General features: G+C 38.8%; 1 protein-coding gene across 1 annotated transcript in view; it reads right to left on the reverse strand.

The window, feature by feature from the left end:
• Positions 1-5,799: 5,799 nt before the first annotated feature.
• Positions 5,800-21,996, reverse strand: part of ZC3H12B (zinc finger CCCH-type containing 12B) — a 60,854-nt gene continuing 44,657 nt past the window's right edge. Inside the window, exons 2-5 of the mRNA XM_081807948.1 lie at positions 11,295-11,377; positions 10,801-11,035; positions 10,037-10,143; positions 5,800-8,836 (exon numbers count right to left, since the gene is read on the reverse strand). Coding sequence (XP_081664074.1) covers positions 7,416-8,836; positions 10,037-10,143; positions 10,801-11,035; positions 11,295-11,377 — 1,846 coding nt within the window. The 3' untranslated portion in view covers positions 5,800-7,415. The remainder of the gene's footprint in view (positions 8,837-10,036; positions 10,144-10,800; positions 11,036-11,294; positions 11,378-21,996) is intronic.

A 21,996-nucleotide genomic window follows, 5' to 3' on the forward strand; every position in this document is an offset into this window, starting at 1 on the left:
TGACCCTGTCAGAGGTTAACTTGAGGTTGGACCTCTAGGAAGTCCCCAACACTTCTTAAAGGATATCCTAAATATCTTTGTGGGTATGTGTGTATGATCATTTTTCTAGAGCTGGCCCACAGATCTAAACAGACTTATCAAAGGGATCCATCAGTCCAACAGCCCGACAGGGTTAAGATTTCCTTTCTTGTGTGGACCCAAACTATAGGCATGGGCAGAACAGTCTCTTGGACTGGTTAATGTAGTCAGTTTCCCTCCAAATCTTCCCACTCCTGCCACAGTGGGAAATGCTGTCTTTTCAGCATCCTGGAATGTCAGAGTTGAAGGAGCCCTCAAAGAGCATATAGGCTACGTATAGTCAAGAGATTGGCAAATGTACTCTGAGAGGTAGCTCAGCACCTGGTCCATGTGGAGATGGGTGCTGGAAACTCTTGGTTCCCCTCCACCACTTATCTGGAGCAGCCTGGATTTTATATATTGTGTATGTATTGTAAGTTTTTTATTTTTATTATTTATTATTTTTTATTTTTTTGCCAAATGGGTTTTGCTGCTAAAAAATTTGGAAATCATGGTTCTAGTCTAGCCCCCTAATTTTATGCACTGAGACAGACAAAAGGGGAAGGGATTTGTCTGAGGGCACAAAACAAGTTAATAGCATATAGATCCAAGTTTCTTGCAACATCAGTATCATCTGGGTACTTGTTAGAAATGCAGATTATTGAACCCCACTACTGACCTGAGTCAGAAAGATTAAGGGTGAGCAGCAATCTGGTTTAACAGTCACCAGGTGATTCTGATGCATGCTAAAGTTTGAGTTGCACCAGAATACAGAGGGAAAATCTGCCCAAACACTGAGGTTCCAGGGAACTCCATCACTTAATGGAAGCAATCTTGGGTAAATTATGCCAGTTTCTTCATCTATAAGATAATAATATCTGCCTCACAAGCTTGCTGTAAGGATCGAAAAAGATAATAGATGTGAAAGTGCTCTTTAAAGTGTACCATGCTTTGTATGTGTGAGTGGTGTGGATTCATACCAGGATTAGTAGGCCTTGAACTCAGGACTCGGGTCTGTATAACCTAGGACAAAGTGCTTTCCCCTGGCCTTCAAAGACGGCCCTAAAGATGAGGAGCAGACTGTATGAGCTTATTTCTAGACCAGGTCCAAGGAAATTAAGAGTCAAGGGTCATTGTTTGCTGGAGTTCTGAAACCTGGGGTCTGTGAAGCAGGTCCCTGGGAAGGCCTGCTTTAGATGGTGGCATCAGGGATAGGGTCAGCTGTGGGAGAGGGGTAGGGGAGACTGGCCAGGAAGCAACAATAGCCCAGTGCCCTTGGACCTCTTCCTTCTGACTAGAGATCAGAGACTGATTAGAAAGTCTTCAAACTGTACACATTTAACTGGGGAACAGAGTTGGGGGTCAAGGGAAGGGAGTATATATTGTTATTCAATGACAATAATTGAGAGTCACCCCTTCTGATAATTCATCAGTGATGAAGAACATGGTTTCTACTTCTAAGGAACTCCCCTTATTTGTAGAGGAATCTGCATGCCAACATAGTTGTAACAGAATGACAAGTGCTAAGATAGGATTTTCAAGATGCCTGCAAGACCCACTGTAGGTAAGGATCAACAATGCTTGCTTAATAAAGGAGGTGATATTAGCAGTGAATCTTCAAAAGCAAGTTACTCTAGTCAGAATAAAGAGTCTGGAGGGGATAAAGAAAGAGCATGGCATGTTGGGACACCAGTGAAGGGTTCAGGATAATTGGAACATTTTAAGTCCTGAGGCCAGAGAGTTAAGCTAGAGAGGAATGGTCAAACTAGTTGATTTCCTACCTATGATTAGGGAGAGGCACTGAATATTGAATTGTCCCCCTTGGAATTCTAACTATTGTTACCACTCCCCCTAACACTCAGGCTGCCACTGCCCTCCAAGAAAGTCTTAATTTATTATTCTGTAAATGTGCCTTATTTCCTCATGAGAGTGTAAGTTCCAGAAGCTAGGAACTGTTTATTCCTCTTCTGTTTCTCCCTAGCCCAGTATAGGCCAGGTCCCTGTTTGGTACTCAGTAAGAACTTAATTACATATATGCCTGACTAATGTGAGAGGAAGCAGGAAAAGGATAGGGAGAGATGAGCACTCTTAGTCCCAAAAGAATGATAAAAGAGAAAAATATTCTCAGATTTATGAATAGCCCCTTCCAAAGGCTCAGCCTGGGCTCTCCTGTAGCAACTGTGGTCATCTCTGCCCTTAGAATGGGACTGGCCTGGATTGTTCAGGGGGTAGGGGTGAAGAGGTTGGGGTGGGAGTAGGAAGCTCCTGAAAAACATGAGGAAAGAGCAGATACCACTGTAATAAAGAGATCACTGGCCTGGGAGCAATGAGGCCTGAGGTTCCAGTCATGGCTTTGCCATTACCTCCCTGTTCAGCCTTAGTCAAATCTTTTTAGTTCATGAATCCTCAGTTCCCACACCTATAACCTGATGGAGTTGATGCAGCTGAGCATTCCACCAGTGAATTCCCTGTAAAGTATAGGGTGCCAGGCTGCTTCTAGCTCTGATATTTTGGCTAATGCCCAGCAGATGATATTTCTGTGGTCCTAAGTCTATTCAGGGAAGAAACTAACCTGGGCCCTGAGCCCTCCATCTCATTCTGACCCATGAGTGGAGGTTTGGCCCAATCCAGCCCTGTGGAAACACCAGATGAATAGCACTTGGAGCTGTGTTAGTATACAAAGATAGAAGAAGGCATATGCTTACTGTGATAAAATTCAGATGAACTCACTTGGGGAGACCCCTCTCCTTGCAAGTCCCAAGGACAGATTTTTTTTTTTTTGTAGTTTAAAGTTTTTTTTTTTTTTTAAAGATTTTATTTATTTATTTGAGAGAGAGAGAATGAGAGAGAGCACATGAGAGGGGGGAGGGTCAGAGGGAGAAGCAGACTCCCTGCTGAGCAGGGAGCCCGATGCGGGACTCGATCCAGGGACTCCAGGATCATGACCTGAGCCGAAGGCAGACGCTTAACGACTGAGCCACCCAGGCGCCCTGTAGTTTAAAGTTTTAATGAAATTCTCCAAGGACAGTTTTTAGAAGTGTGTATAGGCGGTGTGGTATGGCTTTTGTTGTTGATGTTCTTAAAGAAACACAGCCATTAGTAGTTAGTAGACAAATAGTTTATGCAGAAAATAAGTGTGTTACAGTTCATTATTGTCAATGATACAGCATTTTCATTCATGATTATAGGTGAAACCAATTAAAACCTCATTAGGTAGTCATAGCACATTCATGCTAGTGAGAACATTGCAAAGCACTGCACCTGCATTATAGGGGTAGACAAAACTGAGGATGGGATATATTTTCACTCACCTCTGGTTGCCTTTGTGTATTTTGTCATTGAGACTTACATTATGTTTGGGTCAAACAAAAAACCCAAAGCGGTTTTATAAAAGTTTACAACCATTAAACAGTATTTGTTTAATACCACAAATGGATAAAGCAAACTACTATAGCTCAGTAATATACAAATCAGGACTAGAAATAGTCAATCTGCCTATGTATATAGCTAGCTACAATATGATAGACATTGAATATGCTGAGTCTTTTCAAAGGCATCAACTACTTTAGACAAACAAGTTCCCAAAATATACTGGTTTGGGTTCCAGTGAGAACTAACTGTAGTGCCACTTCAGTTTAAGACTATGCCCTCCTCAGTGTCAGACGTGAGGAGAAGAAAACTAGGGGAAGGCAGGAAGGATTAGGAGCACACCTGAGCAGGGCTCTTTGGATAGCTTAACATTATTTTCCCTGTGCAGTTTCAGACCTGGTTCACAGAGTAAAAGTGTACTGAAATTGTTGGCCCTCAGAAAGGGCAATTGTACAAAGTCCCATACTAACAGCATAGATAGAACATTAACTGAGTGCCTCTCAAAATGAACTCTTCTATGTTAGAAGAAATCTCAGTGCCAAAGGTTAATGGGTATCAATGTTGGAATTACTGTATAAAGATAATTTATTCTCAAATAGAAAAAAATGGATTTTCAAAGTTCTGGAAACTAGCAGAGAGAGAGAGTACTTATATTTATATTATTACTTAGAAGAAAAAAAGTTTTACAGACCCTTTCCATAAGGCATCTGTCATTCTCCCTTCCATACCTTGCATTTTAAGAGATAGGGCAATGGCTATATGCTACCTTTGAAAAGGCTCTGGTAACTGGATTGACCATGCCACTCCAGAATCACATTTCTTCAGGTTGAAATAAAAGTAGCAACAACAAAAATCACAAAATCTACAAAATCTTAGGTCTGAACAGGCACAGACTTGCTATGAGTTCTGAAATTCAGTGAAAAAATTAAAAGTACAAAGCACCTCTTGCAAAATATACTGGTCCTTGGAACCACACAACACACTGTGCAGTAACCTCTGCTGAGTGCTTGGAGGTAAGTATTCTGAAGGACACATGCTTAACCCTAGAAAGGAAACCTGATTTTATTATTAGGAGAGCTGAGAAGGTCCCAGTGCTTCTTTGTATTTGTTGTTCTATAATTAAAGACAAAATGGGAAAGTCAAGAAATGTGTAGACCTCAGTATAGAGAAAATGTTTCTCTAATAACTTCATGAAAAACCATGCTAGATTTATGCATTCATAATTGTAGCTTCTTGCAGATGATTCACTAACACACTTTTGACACAAAATTCATTTTGTAGGGACATATTAAATTTAATAGGCTAAAGAGAACTTATGCAATATAATGCTTAAAACCGTACTCACAATGGCAGTGTGCATAGTAACAAAGAAGCCTTGAAAAATTGTCTTTGTCTATAAACCACTACTGCTCTTTGGAAACAGTTCCCTCATGACCCCCAGGCTGCTTTCCTGTGACACACAATGCCAGAAACATCATGATGAAAAGTCAGTACCTAACTTAGTTTATTAGGAGTTTTATACATGTTTTTTATACAATCAGGAAAAAAAAGATAGAATTTTTATCAACAAAAGGTCATTTCTGGTTATTTAGGCACTGCTTTTAGCTACTTCAGTTCATACACATTTTATGAGAAGAATGACAATTGTTTTTTGAAAATAAAAAATACATATGCTGCCTTAAAAATATTTCCTGTGTTGGGAGGAGCTTACAGTTTTTCTGAACATGGTCAAGATAAATTGCAGCTGACAAGATAAATCTTGTGCTTCACTGTAAATTGTGCAGCTAGTGGATACTGTGGTACCATTGATGATTTTGGGAGGAAGATGAACTAACTGGCACAAAGGCAGTAGAGTCATCTACTCTATTTGTATTTGACAATACCCTGATTTAGACATAAGACAGATTCAGAAGTTCCAAGAAATTGAAAATAGGAAATGGTATTTGTGTGAAATTGGGGTGAAACTGTGTGAATTGCAAACACTTCAGTGGCAACTGTCACTCTCTATTTTATACCTGACAGAAAATACTTTTACACCTCAGTATGCTGGGGAATGGAAAGATCAGAGGGTAAGAGATGAATATGAAGCTGTGGTTAACTGAAGAGGAATGCTGGTTGAGATGCAGTTTTTATCAACAAGGACAGAGACAGAAAGCCAGAAAGCAGCATGCAAGCCATTATCAAACCACCAAAAACAACCTTGACTATAGCCTCACATGCGGAGTGTTTCACGGTAAGAAACGTTTATAGGCAGTGTCACACCTTCTCACAAAGCAACAAAAGACCTGGACCAGGCCTTCTCAACTTTCATGACAAAAATACCCCAACAATCACAGAAATTAGCAAGTTCCAGCTCAAGAAATAGTGAGCAGGTCATGGTTCAAAATGTTTAATATACAATGGATTAAAAAAGGGGTTCATTTAGTACAGCTTAAAAAACAACAACAACAACAACAACAATAAATGCCTCTTCTAGAGGCATTTAGCTACAAAGGTTTCCACCCTGAGCAAGATACTAATTGCGCAAATGGTGCCAACCCAAAGTCCTTCCATCTTTAGTAATGCATTTAAGAATTATCTAAGGGTAAGTGCATCCTCTTTGTATGTATCTGAAGTGCATAACTGAGCCAGCTATTAGCAAAGATGTAGCATCCCCTTTTGTAAGCTGCCTTTTTCCACTTAGAAAATCCCCTGGTTTTGTTTCCTAAAGAAATTCTGTTCCATCCATGATCGACCTTATTGACCAAAGGGTGGACAGTCGAAGAAGGTGGATTGCTTGTCTGTGCACTGTCCTCCATTACATTTTATCCTTTGATGTCGAATACTGCATAGGTCAAAAGTCTAAAGAGTATCCATTAGACTCTCCTTGAGTGCAGCTTTTGTGTACATCATTTAATGCTGCACAAGTTTGGCCATCTCTCCTGGGAAAAGGGAAGTGGAGTCTGGTAGTAAATCCCTTGGTCCTGGTCAAACTCTTCTGTGCTTGTCTAGCACACACCTGCTCTGCTTGGAACTTGAACTTGTCCATCAGCTCCTCTGAAGAAGAAGGCTGTAATCTGATCCCTAATTTGCTAAGGTGAAGAGACTTAAAAGCTAAGAACTGTCAGTAAATGTTGACAAGTAAAAAGTGCAAAGGAAATAAAGCTAGTTTGCTCTGATGTCTAAGAAAACAATATTCAAATATTGGCATGTAATTTCACTTTCAAAACTAGTTGAAACTATGAAATGTGACATAAAATCAAGTTAGATTCATGATCTATACAGCTGTAGACTAAGGACTGTGCAGAGCTTTTCTTCTCATCATCACTATATTAAAGGTTATATGGAGATACACAAACATCTCAAACTAAATAACATACAGTTATACATGCAATATAATTGCTAACAGTAGGTTTGAAATATACCTCTAGAAGCCTTGATGTGACCCTATAGCTTGGTTAGTAAAGATATTGAATGGTCAGATATTCATGCAATAATTTATGCATTTACTTTTAAATAGCTTTAAATATCCTATTAAAAATCCCAAAAGGTTAATTCAACATATGATTTGATCCTGATGCTCTTGCCCTCTAAATTAGATATATTATCAATACTTTGTAATGTAGAATGTATGATTAAGAAAACGTTGGTAATGGAATCCCTTGGGAGTTTCTTGCATTTAGACCTCTCCCCCTGAGTTTTGTCCTCCATTGCATGGTGCCGTGCAAAAAAGCATGGGACTTGGAGTCAGAGGACTTGAGTATGAGTCCTGGTTTGGTCACTTGCTAGCAGTGTGACCTTGGCAAGTAACTTAATCTCAATGAGATTCAGTTTCCTTTTCTAGAAAATAAGACATTAGTAAGATTTACCATACAGCGTTGTTTTGCGCTTCAAATAACAAACACTGTAACTTGGAAAGCGCAACACAAAATTATTTGTTACTATTATAGTATTAATGCATTATTAGTATTAATATTTATATTTGTATAAAGGAAAAGTCCTATGTCATGTCAACGTGCAGCCCTAAGCTTAGAAACAATCAAAGCTGCCAGTTGTTGGGCATCTGCTGTGTGGGGATTCTTCTCCATCACTGCAAGGACGATATTTGAAGGGAAAATATTGCAGAGGTTCTTATAAGTCTGATACTGGTGCTCTGGGATCATATGCTCCCTGTTATCATTGCACATTCCAACCCAAGGATTCCTCCAAAGCTGTTCCATCTTTTCAGGCACGCTCCGTACCATGACTGGCTCATAGCATGGTTGCATGAGGCTGTTACTCAAGGGATAGGAGTGGTAGCCATAGGAATCAGTTGCACAGGGCAGTGGGTCCCAGCTGGCATGTTGTTCCCGGCACAGAGGAGGTCGTCTTTGCCTCATGGGGTTGCTCTCATAGAGGCGGGAGTCAGAAATGCTGTCCATCCGAGTCATTACAAGGGCACGTCCTGGCTGAGGTGTTGCCCCAGGATGGCTATTGAGAGGCATAGGGTAGTCTCCAGGACAGCTGGAGCATGCTCCAGTTGCTGGGTGCTGGGCTTGCAGAACTAAGTGGGGGACTGACTGCTTGTGGGGGGCTTGCTTAGAATCTTCTGGGCCATAGCTCTGCGCTCGCGTTAAGGCGTCATGGTAACCATGAGGAAAAGGCTGAAGACGGTTCTGAGATGCGGAGCGATGCAGCTTCAAACTGCCTTCAGGATGGCTATCAGCTACAGCCAAGTACAGGTTGTTGTAAGAGGAATAGTTGTCGTTCCTGGTATGGCTCATACGGTTGTCAGGACAGAGGTTGGGATTCCGGGCATATACCCCTCGGTCTGCTTCAGCCATGTAGTACTCTCGATTATGCATGCTGTTGATGTTCAGTTTGGAGAAGTCGCCTAACATTGAGTAGTAGCCATGGTCCCCCAAGGACTCAAACTTTGGGTATTGGTCAGCATAGCTAATAGGGGTCCCATGGCTGTTGGTAACCAGGATCGGAGGGTACTGCATGCTGGCCATGTGCTCCAGTGAGGCCTTCTGGTGGGGGAAATGAGAGGATCCTGGCACTGGGCTGCTGGCTGAACGGGTGTTGAGTGCACTCACTGCATGGCTTTTGGGGGGTGGGATTGTGGGGACACTTAGGGCAGTCACAAGTGAGGGGACAGAGCTGGCCTCAGGCTTACGGGCAATGGACAGCCATTCCTCAGACTCCACAGCCATGGACCGGATGCTGGGATCCGATTGGCGCTTGGGGGCCACACGCTTGACTTCTGAGGTTGTCTCACCTTTGGCACTAGACAACCCTGTGCCACACTTGGCCAGGGTGCCTTCACTCACGGTTTTCACTGTGGACAGTTTGGCACTGATGCGGAGCTCATCAGCCACCGAACGCTGTGGTTGGTTGGCCCGCTCTGGATGGTAGTATTTGCACTTGTGGCCATAGGTGCATTTTTTGCCTGAAAAATAATGCCTTGGGGTAAGACTCTCTCTCATACTGGTGCAAATCTGTCAGAAACTGTTGTAACAATCTGGTTACTTAGGTTAGAGTTTTACTGTTTGGGATTAAGGAAGAAAATTAACTGTCCATGAAGATGAAAGAGGCAGGACAACATCAAGGAGGCATCACACACACTGTGAGGGGAGAGGGCAGAAGTGGAAAGCTGGGGAGGAAACTGCAGTGTAAAAGCTAAGAACTGAGCAGTTGAATAGCCTTCATTTTCCTGTAATTCACAACTTTGCCTAGGCATAACCTGCATGCTGAGGTGGTGTAGGGTAGCAGCAGGCAGCATAGTACGATGAAAAAAGCACAGGCTTGGAAGCCAGTCACACCTGAGTTTGGATTCCAGCTATGTCACTTACTAGCCATGTAACCTTGGTAAGTGACTTTACCTTCTGAACCTCAATTTCCTCTTCTGTAAAAAAAGTTCATAATTATGCCTATATTATACGGTCATTGTGAAGATTCAATGAAGATAATGAACATGAAAATACTCTATAATTTAAATAAATGTTAACTGAGAAAAAGAAAAAAAACCAAGACCAAGATGTCCCATAAATAAATGATTATCCAAAAGAAGTGAACATGCAAATTAGCCTCAGACCAGGCAGCCCATGTTGCACTGTTAGGCTCACAAACTTTGTATCAGAGGGACTTGTGTAAGATCATGAGAGCACTCTAGAAAACTATATTTTAAAAAAGCAAATGAAAATGAAATTTGGAAGCAAACTGGAAAATACAGACTGAAGAAAAGAGTATTATTAGTTGACAGAGAGTGCAGTCACCTGCTTGAGAGACACGTCCTTCTTGGGGCCAAATCCCGTTTGGCATTGCCCTTTCTGCTTCCATAGGCCATGTGGATTTCTGCACTTCCCTGCCTCCAGCAACACTGCTCAGGTTGGAGGCAGCTAGAACACATGCATTATTTAAACAAGTGACAACTAATCTTTCCTTCAGTTCTTGTTACCTTTTCCTCATGTAGTTTCCAGGATGTTTCTGTAAATGCCTAACTGAGAATACATAAAGACACAGACTTTAACTCCCAGGAAGTGGACAAGTTAAGATTTTCCATTTGAAAGGGAAACCTTTGAGAAGAAAGTATTCATATAGTCCTTATGTTTCCCTTAGTATAGAACTCAGTTCTGCAATAGGTACTCACCGTAAGGGCATGGTTGCTTCTTATGCTCCGGAACAACAGGTCTCTTTCTCAAGAAATTTTCAAGATTTGGGCCATGGCGTCCTAAAGGATCATCTGGAGGCATAAATCTGAAGGCAAACAAGCAAGAGGTAAACATCTTCCTTTCTATCCTCACCCCCACTTCAGGAGTTCAGACCTTCATTACCTCTTGCCTATACTATTGTCACAGATTTCTAATTGCCCTTTCTGCTTCAAGCTAAGCCAGCAGTTATTCCCTCCATTCTCACTTGAACACACACACACACACACACACACGACTTTTCCAGTGTATCATTCTTCTGTGGACTATATGTTTCAACCATACTGGCATGCCTGCTGGCTCCCCAACATGAAACCCACTTTCACATCTTTATAGCTTTATTCATGATGTTCCCTTTACCTGTAGTGCCCAGCAGTCCCCTTTCTTCTGTCTGTAAACTTCATCTCAAATGTCATCTCCTGTTTGAGGCTTTTTCCTATCATTTCATGTAGACAAAGCAATTTTAAAAACTTTAACCATACTGCTTATCACAACACATTGTGGTTCTCTTTCTCTCTCTTCTCCACTACACTTTGAGCCTCTTTTAAGGGTGAGTCCTGTTTCTTATTCAACCTCTTATCCCTATGGCAATCAGCATAATGCACAGTACACAGTAAGTGTTGGGTAAATGTTTATTGAAATGAAATAATCTATTCCTAATAAAACTTGGATTTAGGCTATTCAGAGCCTACTGAAAGCAACGTACTTGTCATTCACAAAAGAATACATCAGCAACCGCTCCTCTATAAACTTCTTCCATTCTGGCTTTTCAACTTGAAGGTCTCGGTAGTTATCATTAGATACAATGATGCCGTCGGAATCGAAAGCCAATTTGACTATGAACCGGTCATCATAACAGACAACTCTCCTGCCCTGGACCCTTCGGGATGGTGTGAAGACAAGAATCTTTTCTTTCTCCAGTTTACGTAGGATGTCTTGATCTGTCAAAATATACATTATATGCTGCACAGTAGAAACCATCTTTGGAAATTAACAGCATTATCTGCATATTACAAATACAAAAGTTGGTACTAAATGAAAATGTTATTTGCCCTTAGAGAGAAAGTGGCTTCTATTCCTGGCTATGGCACCAATTTGGATTGTGACCTTAGGCAAGTCACCTTTGCCTCCTTCAGACTTCAGTTTTCCATAAAGTGATGGAACTGGATTCAATGATATTCAATGACATTCAAAACCTACCATGAAGAGTGAGAAGTAACACTGATATCCTAGCATTCTTGATGACCGTTTTGCCCTTTGGAGGAAGCAGCAGCTTTTGGCTGCTGAAGAAAACAGAGCAGTATGCTGAGGATATGTCTGTCAGGAGGGTAAACCATCACTCCGTGGGAATTACATATTTACCTTCTGCCTGAAAGAAAGCCATAACTAAGGGGGAAACAAAGCCATAGCATGTTGAGTACTGACCCTCTTTCCTTTTGGCCTCTTAATTGCTGAGGAAAGAAAGCATACAAGCTGGGCTTGAGTAGGGCCAGGATCCACTCTCTGACGAGGTTGGGACCCTGTTCAGAAGCTTACAGACAGCTCCACAACACAGCTCTGACCGCCATTCTGACTTTCTTACTTGACACATCATGCAAACAGCTGATACTCAGAGGACTAGGGTCTATATGTTCTCAAATGCTATAAAAAAAATAGCTTCATATAGTGTTGTAAGTGAATGTAGGACTCCTACCGACATTAGGGCCACATCATGACTTTGTGGACCTTAGGTATGTTTGCCTTTTTGGGCCCCTTCTTTCATAAAGAAATATTAAAAATTATACTTTACAACTGATTTGGTATAAAAACAAATAATCTAGTTAGATATATTATTATAAATTAATTGTTATATTCAATTTTTCCTTCAATGTTAAAATAAAGTTAAAACATCTTTTTGTTAAATTTTAATTCCAGTGTAGCTAACATACAGTGTTATAATAGTTTCAGGTGTAAAATACAGTGATTCAACAATTCCATGCATCACCCAGTGCTCATCAAGATAAGTGCACTCCTTATCCCCCATCACCTATTCACCCATCCACATCACCCAACTCCCTTCGGGTAACCATCAATGTGTTCTCTATAGATAAGAGTGTTTTTTTGGTTTGTCTATCTCTCTTTTTTTTTTTTCCTTTGATGGTTTGTTTTGTTTCTTAAATTCCACATAAGAGTGAAACTCTATGATATTTGTCTTTCTCTGGCTGAATTTTATCACTTAGCATTATACTGTCTAGCTCCATCCATGTCATTACACAAGGCAAGATTTCTCTTTTTTTGTATAAATATATATTTTTTAAGTTTTTATTTTAATTTCAATCAACATACAGTGTTATATCACTTTCAGGTGTACTAGATTTCATTCTTTCTTATGGCTGAATAATATTCCATTGTATATATATACACCACATTTTCTTTGTCCATTCATCAATCTATGGACACTAGGGCTGCTTCCATATCCTGGCTATTGTAAATAATGTTGCTATAAACATACATGTGCACGTATCTCTTTGAATTAGTGTTTTTGTATTGTATTGTTTTGTTTTGTTTTTGTATTTTGGGGGAAATTACCCAGTAACATGATTACTGGATTATAGGGTAGTTCTGTTTTTAACTTTTTGAGGAACTTTCATACTGGTTTCCACAGTGGCTGCACCAGCTTGCATTCCTACCAACAGTGCAAGAGAGTTCATTTTTCTCCACATCCTCATCAACACTTGTTTCTTGTGTTTTTGACTTTAGCCATTCTGACAGGTATGAAGTGATATCTCATTGTAGTTTTGTTTGCATTTCCCTGAGGATGAGTGCTGTTGAGCATCTTTCATGTGTCTGTTGGCCATATGTATGTCTTCTTTGGAAAAAAAATATGTCTATTCACATCTTCTACCCATTTTTTTCATTGGATTATTTGTTTTTTGTGGTGTTGAGTTGTTTAAGTCAAAGAGGTTTCTGCCTGTGTTCTCCTCTAGAATTCTGATGGATTCCTGTCTCACATTTAGGTCTTTCCTCCATTTTGAATTCATTTTTTTGTATGGTGTAGGAAAGTGATCCAATTTCATTCTTCAGCATGTGGCTGTCCAATTTTCCCAGCACCTTTTATTGAAGAGACTGGCTTTTTTCCATTGGATATTCTTTCCTGCTTTATTGAGGAGTAATTGATCATATGTAATTGTGAGTTTATTTCTGGGTTTTCTATTCTGTTACATTGATCTATGTGTCTATTTTTGTGCCAGTACCACATTGTTTTGTTGACTACAGCTTTATAATATAACTTTAAATCCCAGAATTGTGATGCCTTCATCTTTGCTTTCAATTTTCAAGATTGCTTTGATTTTCAGGGTATTTTGTGGTTCCATAAAAATTTTAGGATTGTTTGGTCTAGCTCTCTGAAAAATGCTATTTGTATTTTGATAAGGATTGCATTAAATGTGTAGATTGCTTTGAGTAGCATAGACTTCTTAAAAATATTTGTTTTTCCAATCCATGAGTATGGACTGTTTTTCCATTTCTTTGTGTCTTCCTCAATTTCTTTCATAAGTGTTCTATAGTTTTCAGAATACAGATCTTTTATCTCTTTGGTTAGGTTTATTCCTAGGTATCTTATTGTTTTTGGTGCAAGTGTAAATGGGATTCTTTTGTTAATTTCTCTTTCTGCTGCTTCATTATTGGTGTATAGGAATGCAATAGATTTCTGTATGCTGATTTTGTATCCTGCAAAATTACTAAATTCACTTATCAGTCTAGCAGTTTTGGGGAGGTTTTCAGGATTTCTTTTTTTTTTTAAGATTTTATTTTATTTTATTTTGACAGAGAGAGACACAGTGAGAGAGGGAACACAAGCAGGGGGAGTGGGAGAGAGAGAAGCAGGCTCTCCGTGGAGCAGGGAGCCCAATGCAGGGCTTTATCCCAGGACCCTGGGATCATGACCTGAGCCAAAGGCAGATGCTTAATGACTGAGCCACCCAGGTGCCCTGGTTTTCAGGATTTCTATATAGAGTATCATGTAATCTGCAAATAGTGAAAGTTTATTTCTTCCTTACTGATTTGGATGCCTTTTATTTCTTTTTATTGTCTGATTGCTGTGGCTACAACTTCCGGTACTATGTTGAATAATAGTGGTGAGAGTGGACATACATGTCTTGTTCCTGACCTTAGGGGGAAATCTCTCAGTTTTTCCCCATTGAGGATCACGTTAGCTGTGGGTTTTTCATATATGGCCTTTAGTAATTTGAGATATGTTCCCTCTAAACGTACTTGGTTGAGGGTTTTTATAATGAATGGGTGTTGTACTCTGTCAAATGCTTTTTCTGCATCTACTGAAATGATCATATGGTTCTTTTTTCCCCCTTTTTAAAAGTTTTTATTTAAATTCCAGTTACATACAATGTAATATTAATTTCAGGTGTACAATATAGTGATTCAATACTCACATACAATACGTGGTGAAATCACAAAAACTGTGCTTCTTAACCCCCATCACCTATTTAATCCATTCCCCCACCCACCTCCCCTCTGGTAACCATCAGTTTGTTCTCTATAATTAAGAGTCTTTTTTTCAGTATACCTCTCTCTTCTTTTCCCTATGCTCTTCTGTTTGTTTCTTAAATTCCACATGTAAGTGAAATCATATGGTATTTGTCTTTCTCTGACTGCCTTATTTTGCTTAGCGTAATACTCTTCAGTTCCATCCATGTCATTGCAAATGGTAAGATATCATTATTTTTTATGGCTGAGCAATATTCCATTACACACACACACACACACACACACACATCTTTTTATCCATTCATCTTTCAATGGGTATTCGGGGTCTTTCCATAATTTGGCTATTCTAGGTAATGCTGCTATAAACATCAGGGTGCATGTATCCCTTCAGATTAGTATTTTTGTATTATTTTGGTAAATACATCATAGTACAATTATTGGATCTTAGGGTAGTTCAATTTTTAGCTTTTTGAGAAACCTCCATACTGTTTTCTAGAGTGACTGAACCAGTTTACATTTCCTGCAATGGTGCAGCAGGGTTCCTCTTTCTAAACATCCTCACCAACATGTGTTGCTTCTTGTGTTGTTGTTTTTAGCCATTCTGACAGTGTGAGGTGGTATCTCATTGTAGGTTTGATTTGTATTTCCCTGATGATCAGTGATGTTGAGCATCTTTTCATGTGTCTGTTGGCCATATGTATGTGTTCTTTGGAAAAAAAATATGTCTATTCACATCTTCTACCCATTTTTTTCATTGGATTATTTGTTTTTTGTGGTGTTGAGTTTTATAAGTACTTTATAGATTTTGGATACTAACCTATTATCAGATATGTCATTTGCAAATATCTTCCCCCATTCCTTAGGTTGCATTTTAGTTTTGCTGATTGTTCCCTTTACTGTATAAATGTTTATATTTTGATGAAGTTCCAATAGTTCATTTTTGCTTTTGTTTCCCTTCCCTCATGGAACATATTTAATAAGTTGCTGTGGCCAATATCAAAGAGATTACTGTACTCTCCTCTAGGATTTTAATGTGTTCTCCTCTAGGATTTTAATGGTTTCCTGCCTCACATTTAGGCCTTTCATCCATTTTGAATTTGTTTTTGTGTATGGTTTAAGAAAGTGCTCCAGTTTCATTCTTTTACATGTTGCTGTCCAATTTTCTCAACACCATTTTTTGAAGAGACTGTCTTTTTTTCCCCCATCAGATATTCTTTCTTGCTTTGTCTAACTTAATTGACCATATAGTTGAGGGTTCCTTTCTGGGTTTTCTGTTTTGTTGCATTGGTCTATGTGTCTATTTTTGTGCCACCCCATACTGTTTTGATTACTACAGCTTTGTGATATAACTTGAAGTTTGGAATTGTGATGACTCCAGCTTTTCTTTTCTTTTTCAAAATTGCTTTGTATCTTCAGGGTCTTTTGTGGTTCCATACAAATTTGTGGATTGTTTTTTTTAGGTCTGTGAAAAATGCTGGTGGTATTTTGATAGGGACTGCATTAAATGTGCTTTGAGTAGTATAAGCATTTTAACAATATTTGTTCTTCCAATCCATTAGCATGGAATGTTTTTGCCATTTCTTTGTGTCATGTTCAATTTCTTTCATCAGTGTTTTGTACTTTTCAGAATATAGGTCATTTACCCAGGTATCTTATTGTTTTGGGTGCAATTGTAAATGAGATTGATTCCTTAATTTCTCTTTCTGCTGCTTCATTATTGGTGTATAGAAATGCAACAGATTCCTTAACATTGATTTTGTATCCTGCGACTTTACTGAATTCATTTATCAGTTCTATCAGTTTTTTGGGTTTTCTATATAGGGTATCTTGTCATCTGTGAATAGTGAAAATTGTACTTCTTCCTTGCCTATTTGAATGCCTTTTATTTCTTCTTCTTGTCTGATAGCTGAGGCTAGGACATTCAGTACTATGTAAAGTAACAGTGGTGAGAGTGGACATCCCTGTCTTGTTTCTGACCATGCATCCCCATGGAGGATGATACTAGCTGTTGGTTTTTCATAGATGGCTTTTATTATCTTGAGCATACCTCTAAATCTACTTTGTTGAGGGTTGTTATCAAGAATGGATGTTGTACTTTTCAAATGCTTTTCCACATCTATTGAAATGATCATATGGTCCTTATCCTTTCTTTTCTTTTTGTGGTTGTGTCATATTTGTTGATTTGCAAATATTGAACCACTCTTGTAACCCAGGAATAAATCCCATTTGATCTTGGTGAACGATTCTTTTATTGTATTGTTGCATTCAGTTTGCTAGTATTTTATTGAGAATGTTTGCATCCATGTTCATCAGGGATTTTGGCCAGTAGTTCTCTTTTTTAGTGGAGTCTTTATCTGGTTTTGATACCAGGGTAATGCTGGCCTCATAAAATGAACTTGGAAGTTTTCCTTCCTTTCCTAGTTTTTAGAATAGTTTCAGAAGAGTAGGTATTAAGAAAGTAATTTTTACATGTTTGTTAGAATTCACCTGTGAAACCATCTAGCCCTGGACTTTTGTTTTTGTTTGTTGGGAGTTTTCTGATTACTGATTCAGTTTCTTTGTTGTTTATTGGTCTGTTCAAGTTTTGTATTTCTTCCTGTTTCAGTTTTGGCAGTTTATATGTTTGTAGGAATTTGTCCATTTCTTCCAGGTTGTCCAATTTATTGGCATATAGTATTTATAATATTCTATTATAATTGTTTGTATTTCTGTGTTGTTGGTTGTTATTTCTCCTCTCTCCTTTGTGATTTTATTAATTTGGGTCCTTTCTCTTTCTTTTTTGATAACTCTGGCTATAGGTTTATCAATTTTAATTTTTCAAAGAACCAGCTCTTGGTTTCATTGTTCTATTGTTATTTTTGAAATTTTTCTATATAATTTATTTCTGCTCTAATCTTTATTATTTCCTACCTTCTGCTGGATTTAGGCTTCATTTTTGTCCTTTTTCTAGCTCCTTTAGGAGTAAGGCCATGTTGTTTATTTGAAATTTTTCTTGCTTCTTGAGGTAGGCCTATACTGCTATATACTTCCCTCTTAGGACCGCTTTTGCTGCATCCCAAAGGTTTTGGAACATTGTGTTTTCATTTTCATTTGTTTCCATTTTTGTATTGCCTGTTTGATTTCCTGGTTGATCCTTTCATTGTTTAGTAGCATGTTGGGTTTTTTTGTTTGTTTGTTTGTTTTTAAAGATTTTATTTATTTATTTGACAGAGAGAGACACAGAGAGAGAGGGAACCCAAGCCGGGGCGGGGGGGAGAGGGAGAAGCAGGCTCCCCACAGAGCAGGGAGCATGATGCAGGGCTAGATCCCAGGACCCTGGGATCATGACCTGAGCCAAAGGCAGATGCTTAATGACTGAGCCACTCAGGCGCCCCTAGCATGTTGTTTAACCTAATATATTTGTAGTCTTTCCAGATTTTTTCTTGTGGTTGACTTCTAGTTTCATAGAACTGTGGTGAGAAAAGGTGCATGGTATGAATCCAATCTTTTTGTATTTGTTAAGGCTTGTTTTTGACCTAATGTGTTCTATTCTGTAGAATGTTCTATATGCACTTGAAAAAAAAAATGTGTAGTGTGCTGTTGTAGGATGGAATGTTCTGAATATATCTATTAAGTCCATCTGGTCCAATGTGTCATTCAAAGCCTTTGTTTCCTTGTTGATTTTCTGTTTAAATGATCTGTCCATTTATATAAGCAGGGTGTTAAAATCCTCTACTATTATTGTGTTATTATCAATTAGTTCCCGTTTATTTGTTATTAATTGATTTATATATTTGGGTGTTCCCATGTTGGTGGCATTAATATTTACATTTGTTAGACCTTCTTTTTGGGTTGTTCCATTTATGATTATATTTTGCCCTCTTTGTCTCCTTTTACAGTCTTTGTTTTGAAGTCTAGTGTTTCCAATGTAAGTTTTGCTACTTTGGCTTTCTTTTGAGATCTATTTGCATGCTAAATATTTCTCCACCCCTTCACTTTCAATATACAGGTGTCTTTAGGTCTAAAATGAATCTCATGTAGATAGAATATTGATGGGTCTTGTTATTTTAATCCATTCAGACCTATATCTTTTGATTGGAGCATTTGGTACATTTACATTCAAAGTATTTATTAATAGTTATGTATTATTGCCATCTTATTACTTGTTTTGTCATTGTTTCTGGAGATTTTCTCTGATTCTTTCTTGTCTTTGATCTCTCCTTTGCACACAAAGAGTCCCCTTTAATATTTCTTGCAGGGCTGCTGTAGTGGTCACAAACTCCTTTAGTTTTTACTTGTCTGGGAAACTCTTCATCTCTCCTTCTTTTCTAAATGATAGCCTTGCTGGATAGAGTGTGCTTGGTTGCAGATGTTTCCCATTCAGCATGTTGAATATATCATGTTATTCCCCTTTGGCTTGCCAGGTTTCTGTTGAGAAATCTGCAGCTAGCATTATGGGTCTTACTTTGTAAGTTAAGGATTTTTTTTCTTGCCACTTTTAAGATTTTTTCTTTATCATTATATTTTGCAAATTTAATTACAATCTGTCTTATTGGCCTGATTTCATTGATTTTGATGGGAGGTCACTGTGTCTCCTGGATCTGGATTTCTATTTCCCTTGACAAATTAAGGAAGTTTTTTGCTATTATTACCAAAAATGAATTTTCTGCCCCCTTTTCTCTCTGTTCTTCTGGGACTCCTATAATATGAGTTATTACGTTTGATGGAGTTCCCTAAGTCTATTCTTGGGTTACATAATTCTTTCTTTCTTTTGTTCAGCTTTATTGTTTTCCATTATTTTGTCTTCTAGGTCACTAATTTGTTCCTCTTTTACTCCAGCTTGCTGTTCACTGCATCAAGTCTGTATCCAATCTTGTTTATTGCATCTCTCATCTTGATTAATTCTTTTAACTCTTTTATCTCTGTTGTAAGGGTCTCACTGATGTCTTATATTCTTTTCTCAAACTCACTAAGTATCCTTATGATTGTTACCTTAAATTCTCCATCAGGCATGTTACTTATATCTCTTTTCCTTAGATTTCTGGCTGTGGCCTTGTCTTGTTCTTTCATTTGGGCTGGTTTTTTCTAAGTTTCTGCTTTTTTCTGTGTTTTTGAAAAGCCAGTTATGTTTCCTGCTTCTGAAAGTAATGGCCTTATGAAAAAGAGGTCATGTAGTTCCCAGGGCCTGGCACTTCAGGGATTGTCTCTGGTGTGTGCTGTGTGTGCTCTGCTATTGTGATTTGGTTGCTCTGTCCTTCAGGCCAGTCATCTGCAGAGGCTCTCCTTGACAGCTGTGGGCAGTGTTTGGTCCCTGGCTTGAATGTCATGAGTTTCACCTTTGTGTGCTCTGATGTGCTTCTGAGGTGTGCTCTGGTGTGCTTCTGAGGTGAGACTTGACACCAACTCCACCAGAACTGAGGCCTTGAGGAACTCTGTGGTCAGGAGGTGTGGTGTGGGCAGGGGTTTGTTCTGGTCTTCTGGGGGAGGGGTCTGTTGTGCTGGGACTGAGCCTTGCTTGACATGAAGGGTTGTCCCACTCCCTCAAGGGAGCTGGGCTTGGAATATGCAAGTTAGCCATCCAGTGTCCATGCTGAGCTGCTTCCTGCAAGTGGCTCAAGTTTATGCTAAGGGGCAGGGGAGAGCTCCTTTTTTCCCAAAGAGGGATCTTCATGAATGCTGCCTCTCAGGGACATGCTCCTAGCATAGGAAATAATCTTCACCCTATGTACCCCAGACATTTTTCAGATGGCTGGTTCCATACTGTCTATCCCCAGGTTATTTGCCTGCTTTCTCTCCATGAGCAGCACAGTGCCCTCTTGGCTCTATCTCAGGCAAGTCTGCTGACCTTTAAATCTCCAGGCTTTAGAAACATGGTGTGGGCAGGGGCTTGTGCTGGTCATCTGGGGGAGGGGTCTGCTGTTCCATTTTCTCTAGGTTGTCCAATTTGGTTGTCATATATTTTTTCATAATATTCTCTTATATTTGTTTGTATTTCTGTTGTTTTGGTTGATATTTCTCCTCTTTCACTTTTAATTTTATTTATTTGAGTCATTTCTCTTTGTTTTTTGCAGTCTGACTAGACGTTTATGATTTTTTTTTTTTTATCTTTTCAAAGACCCAGCCCTTGGTCTCATTGGTCTCTTCTATTGTTTTATTTTATTTTATTTTTTTAGTTTCTGTATCATTTATTTGTACTCTAATCATTATTATTTCCTTCCTTCTGCTGTTTGGGGGTTGAATTTCTTGTTCTTTTTTCTATAACCTTTCTAGATCTAGATCTAGATCCTATTGTAGATCTACACCTAAATCCTTTAGGTGTAAGGTTAGGTTTTTATTTGAGATTTTTCTGGCTTTTTGAGGTAGGCCTGTATTGCTATAAATTTCCCTTTTAGAACTCCTTTTGCTGCATTCCACAGCACCATTGTGCTTTCATTTTCATTTATTTCCATGTACTTGTGGGATTTCTTTTTTGATTTCTTGCTTAGCCCATTCATTGTTTAGTAGCATGTTATTTAACCTCCATGCATTTGTGTTCTTTTCAGATTTTTTTTTTCTTTTGGTTGATTTCTAGTTTCATAGCGTTGTGGTGAGAAAAGATGCATGGTATGATTTTGATCTTTTTGAATTGCTGAGACTTGTTTTGTGGCCTAATATGTGATCTATTCTGAAAAATGTTCCATGTGCACCTGAGAAGACTGTATGTTCTGCTGTTTTAGGATGGAATGTCCTAACTATATACGTTAAATCCACCTGGCCCAATGTGTCATCAAAACCATTGTTTCTTGGTTGATTTTCTTATTTGTTGATCTTCCTGTTGATGTAAGTGGAGTGTTAAAGTCTCCTACTTTTATTGTATTACTGTTGATTAGTTCCTGTTTATTATTAACTATTTTATGTATTTAGTTTCTCCCATGTTGGGTACTTAAATATTTATAACTGTTATGTCTTCTTGATTGATTGTCCCCTTTATTATCATATAGTGTCCTTTTCTGTCTCCTTACTGTCTTTGTTTTTAAAATCTGTTTTGTATAAGTATTGCTACTCCAGCTTTTTTTGACATCCTTTTGCATGATAGATGTTTCTCCATCCCTTCACTTTCAATCTTCAGGTGTCTTTAGGTCTAAAATGAGTTTCATCTGCAAAGAGTGAGAGTTTGACTTCTTTGCCAATTTGGATGCCTTTGATTTCTTTTTGTTGTCTGATTGCTGTGGCTAAGACTTCCAATACTATGTTGAATAGCAGTGGTGATAGTGGACATCCCTGCCGCATTCCTGACCTTAGGGGGAAAGCTCTCAGTTTTTCCCCATTGAGAATAATATTCGCTGTAGGTTTTTCATAGATGGCTTTTATGATATTGAGGTATGTACCCTCGATCCCTATACTCTGAAGAGTTTTGATCAAGAAAGGATGCTGTACTTTGTCAAAAGCTTTTTCTGCATCT

The sequence above is a fragment of the Leptonychotes weddellii genome, chromosome X, assembly GCF_054177405.1.
Source record: "Leptonychotes weddellii isolate Sample4059 chromosome X, ASM5417740v2, whole genome shotgun sequence".
Taxonomy (NCBI): domain Eukaryota; kingdom Metazoa; phylum Chordata; class Mammalia; order Carnivora; family Phocidae; genus Leptonychotes; species Leptonychotes weddellii.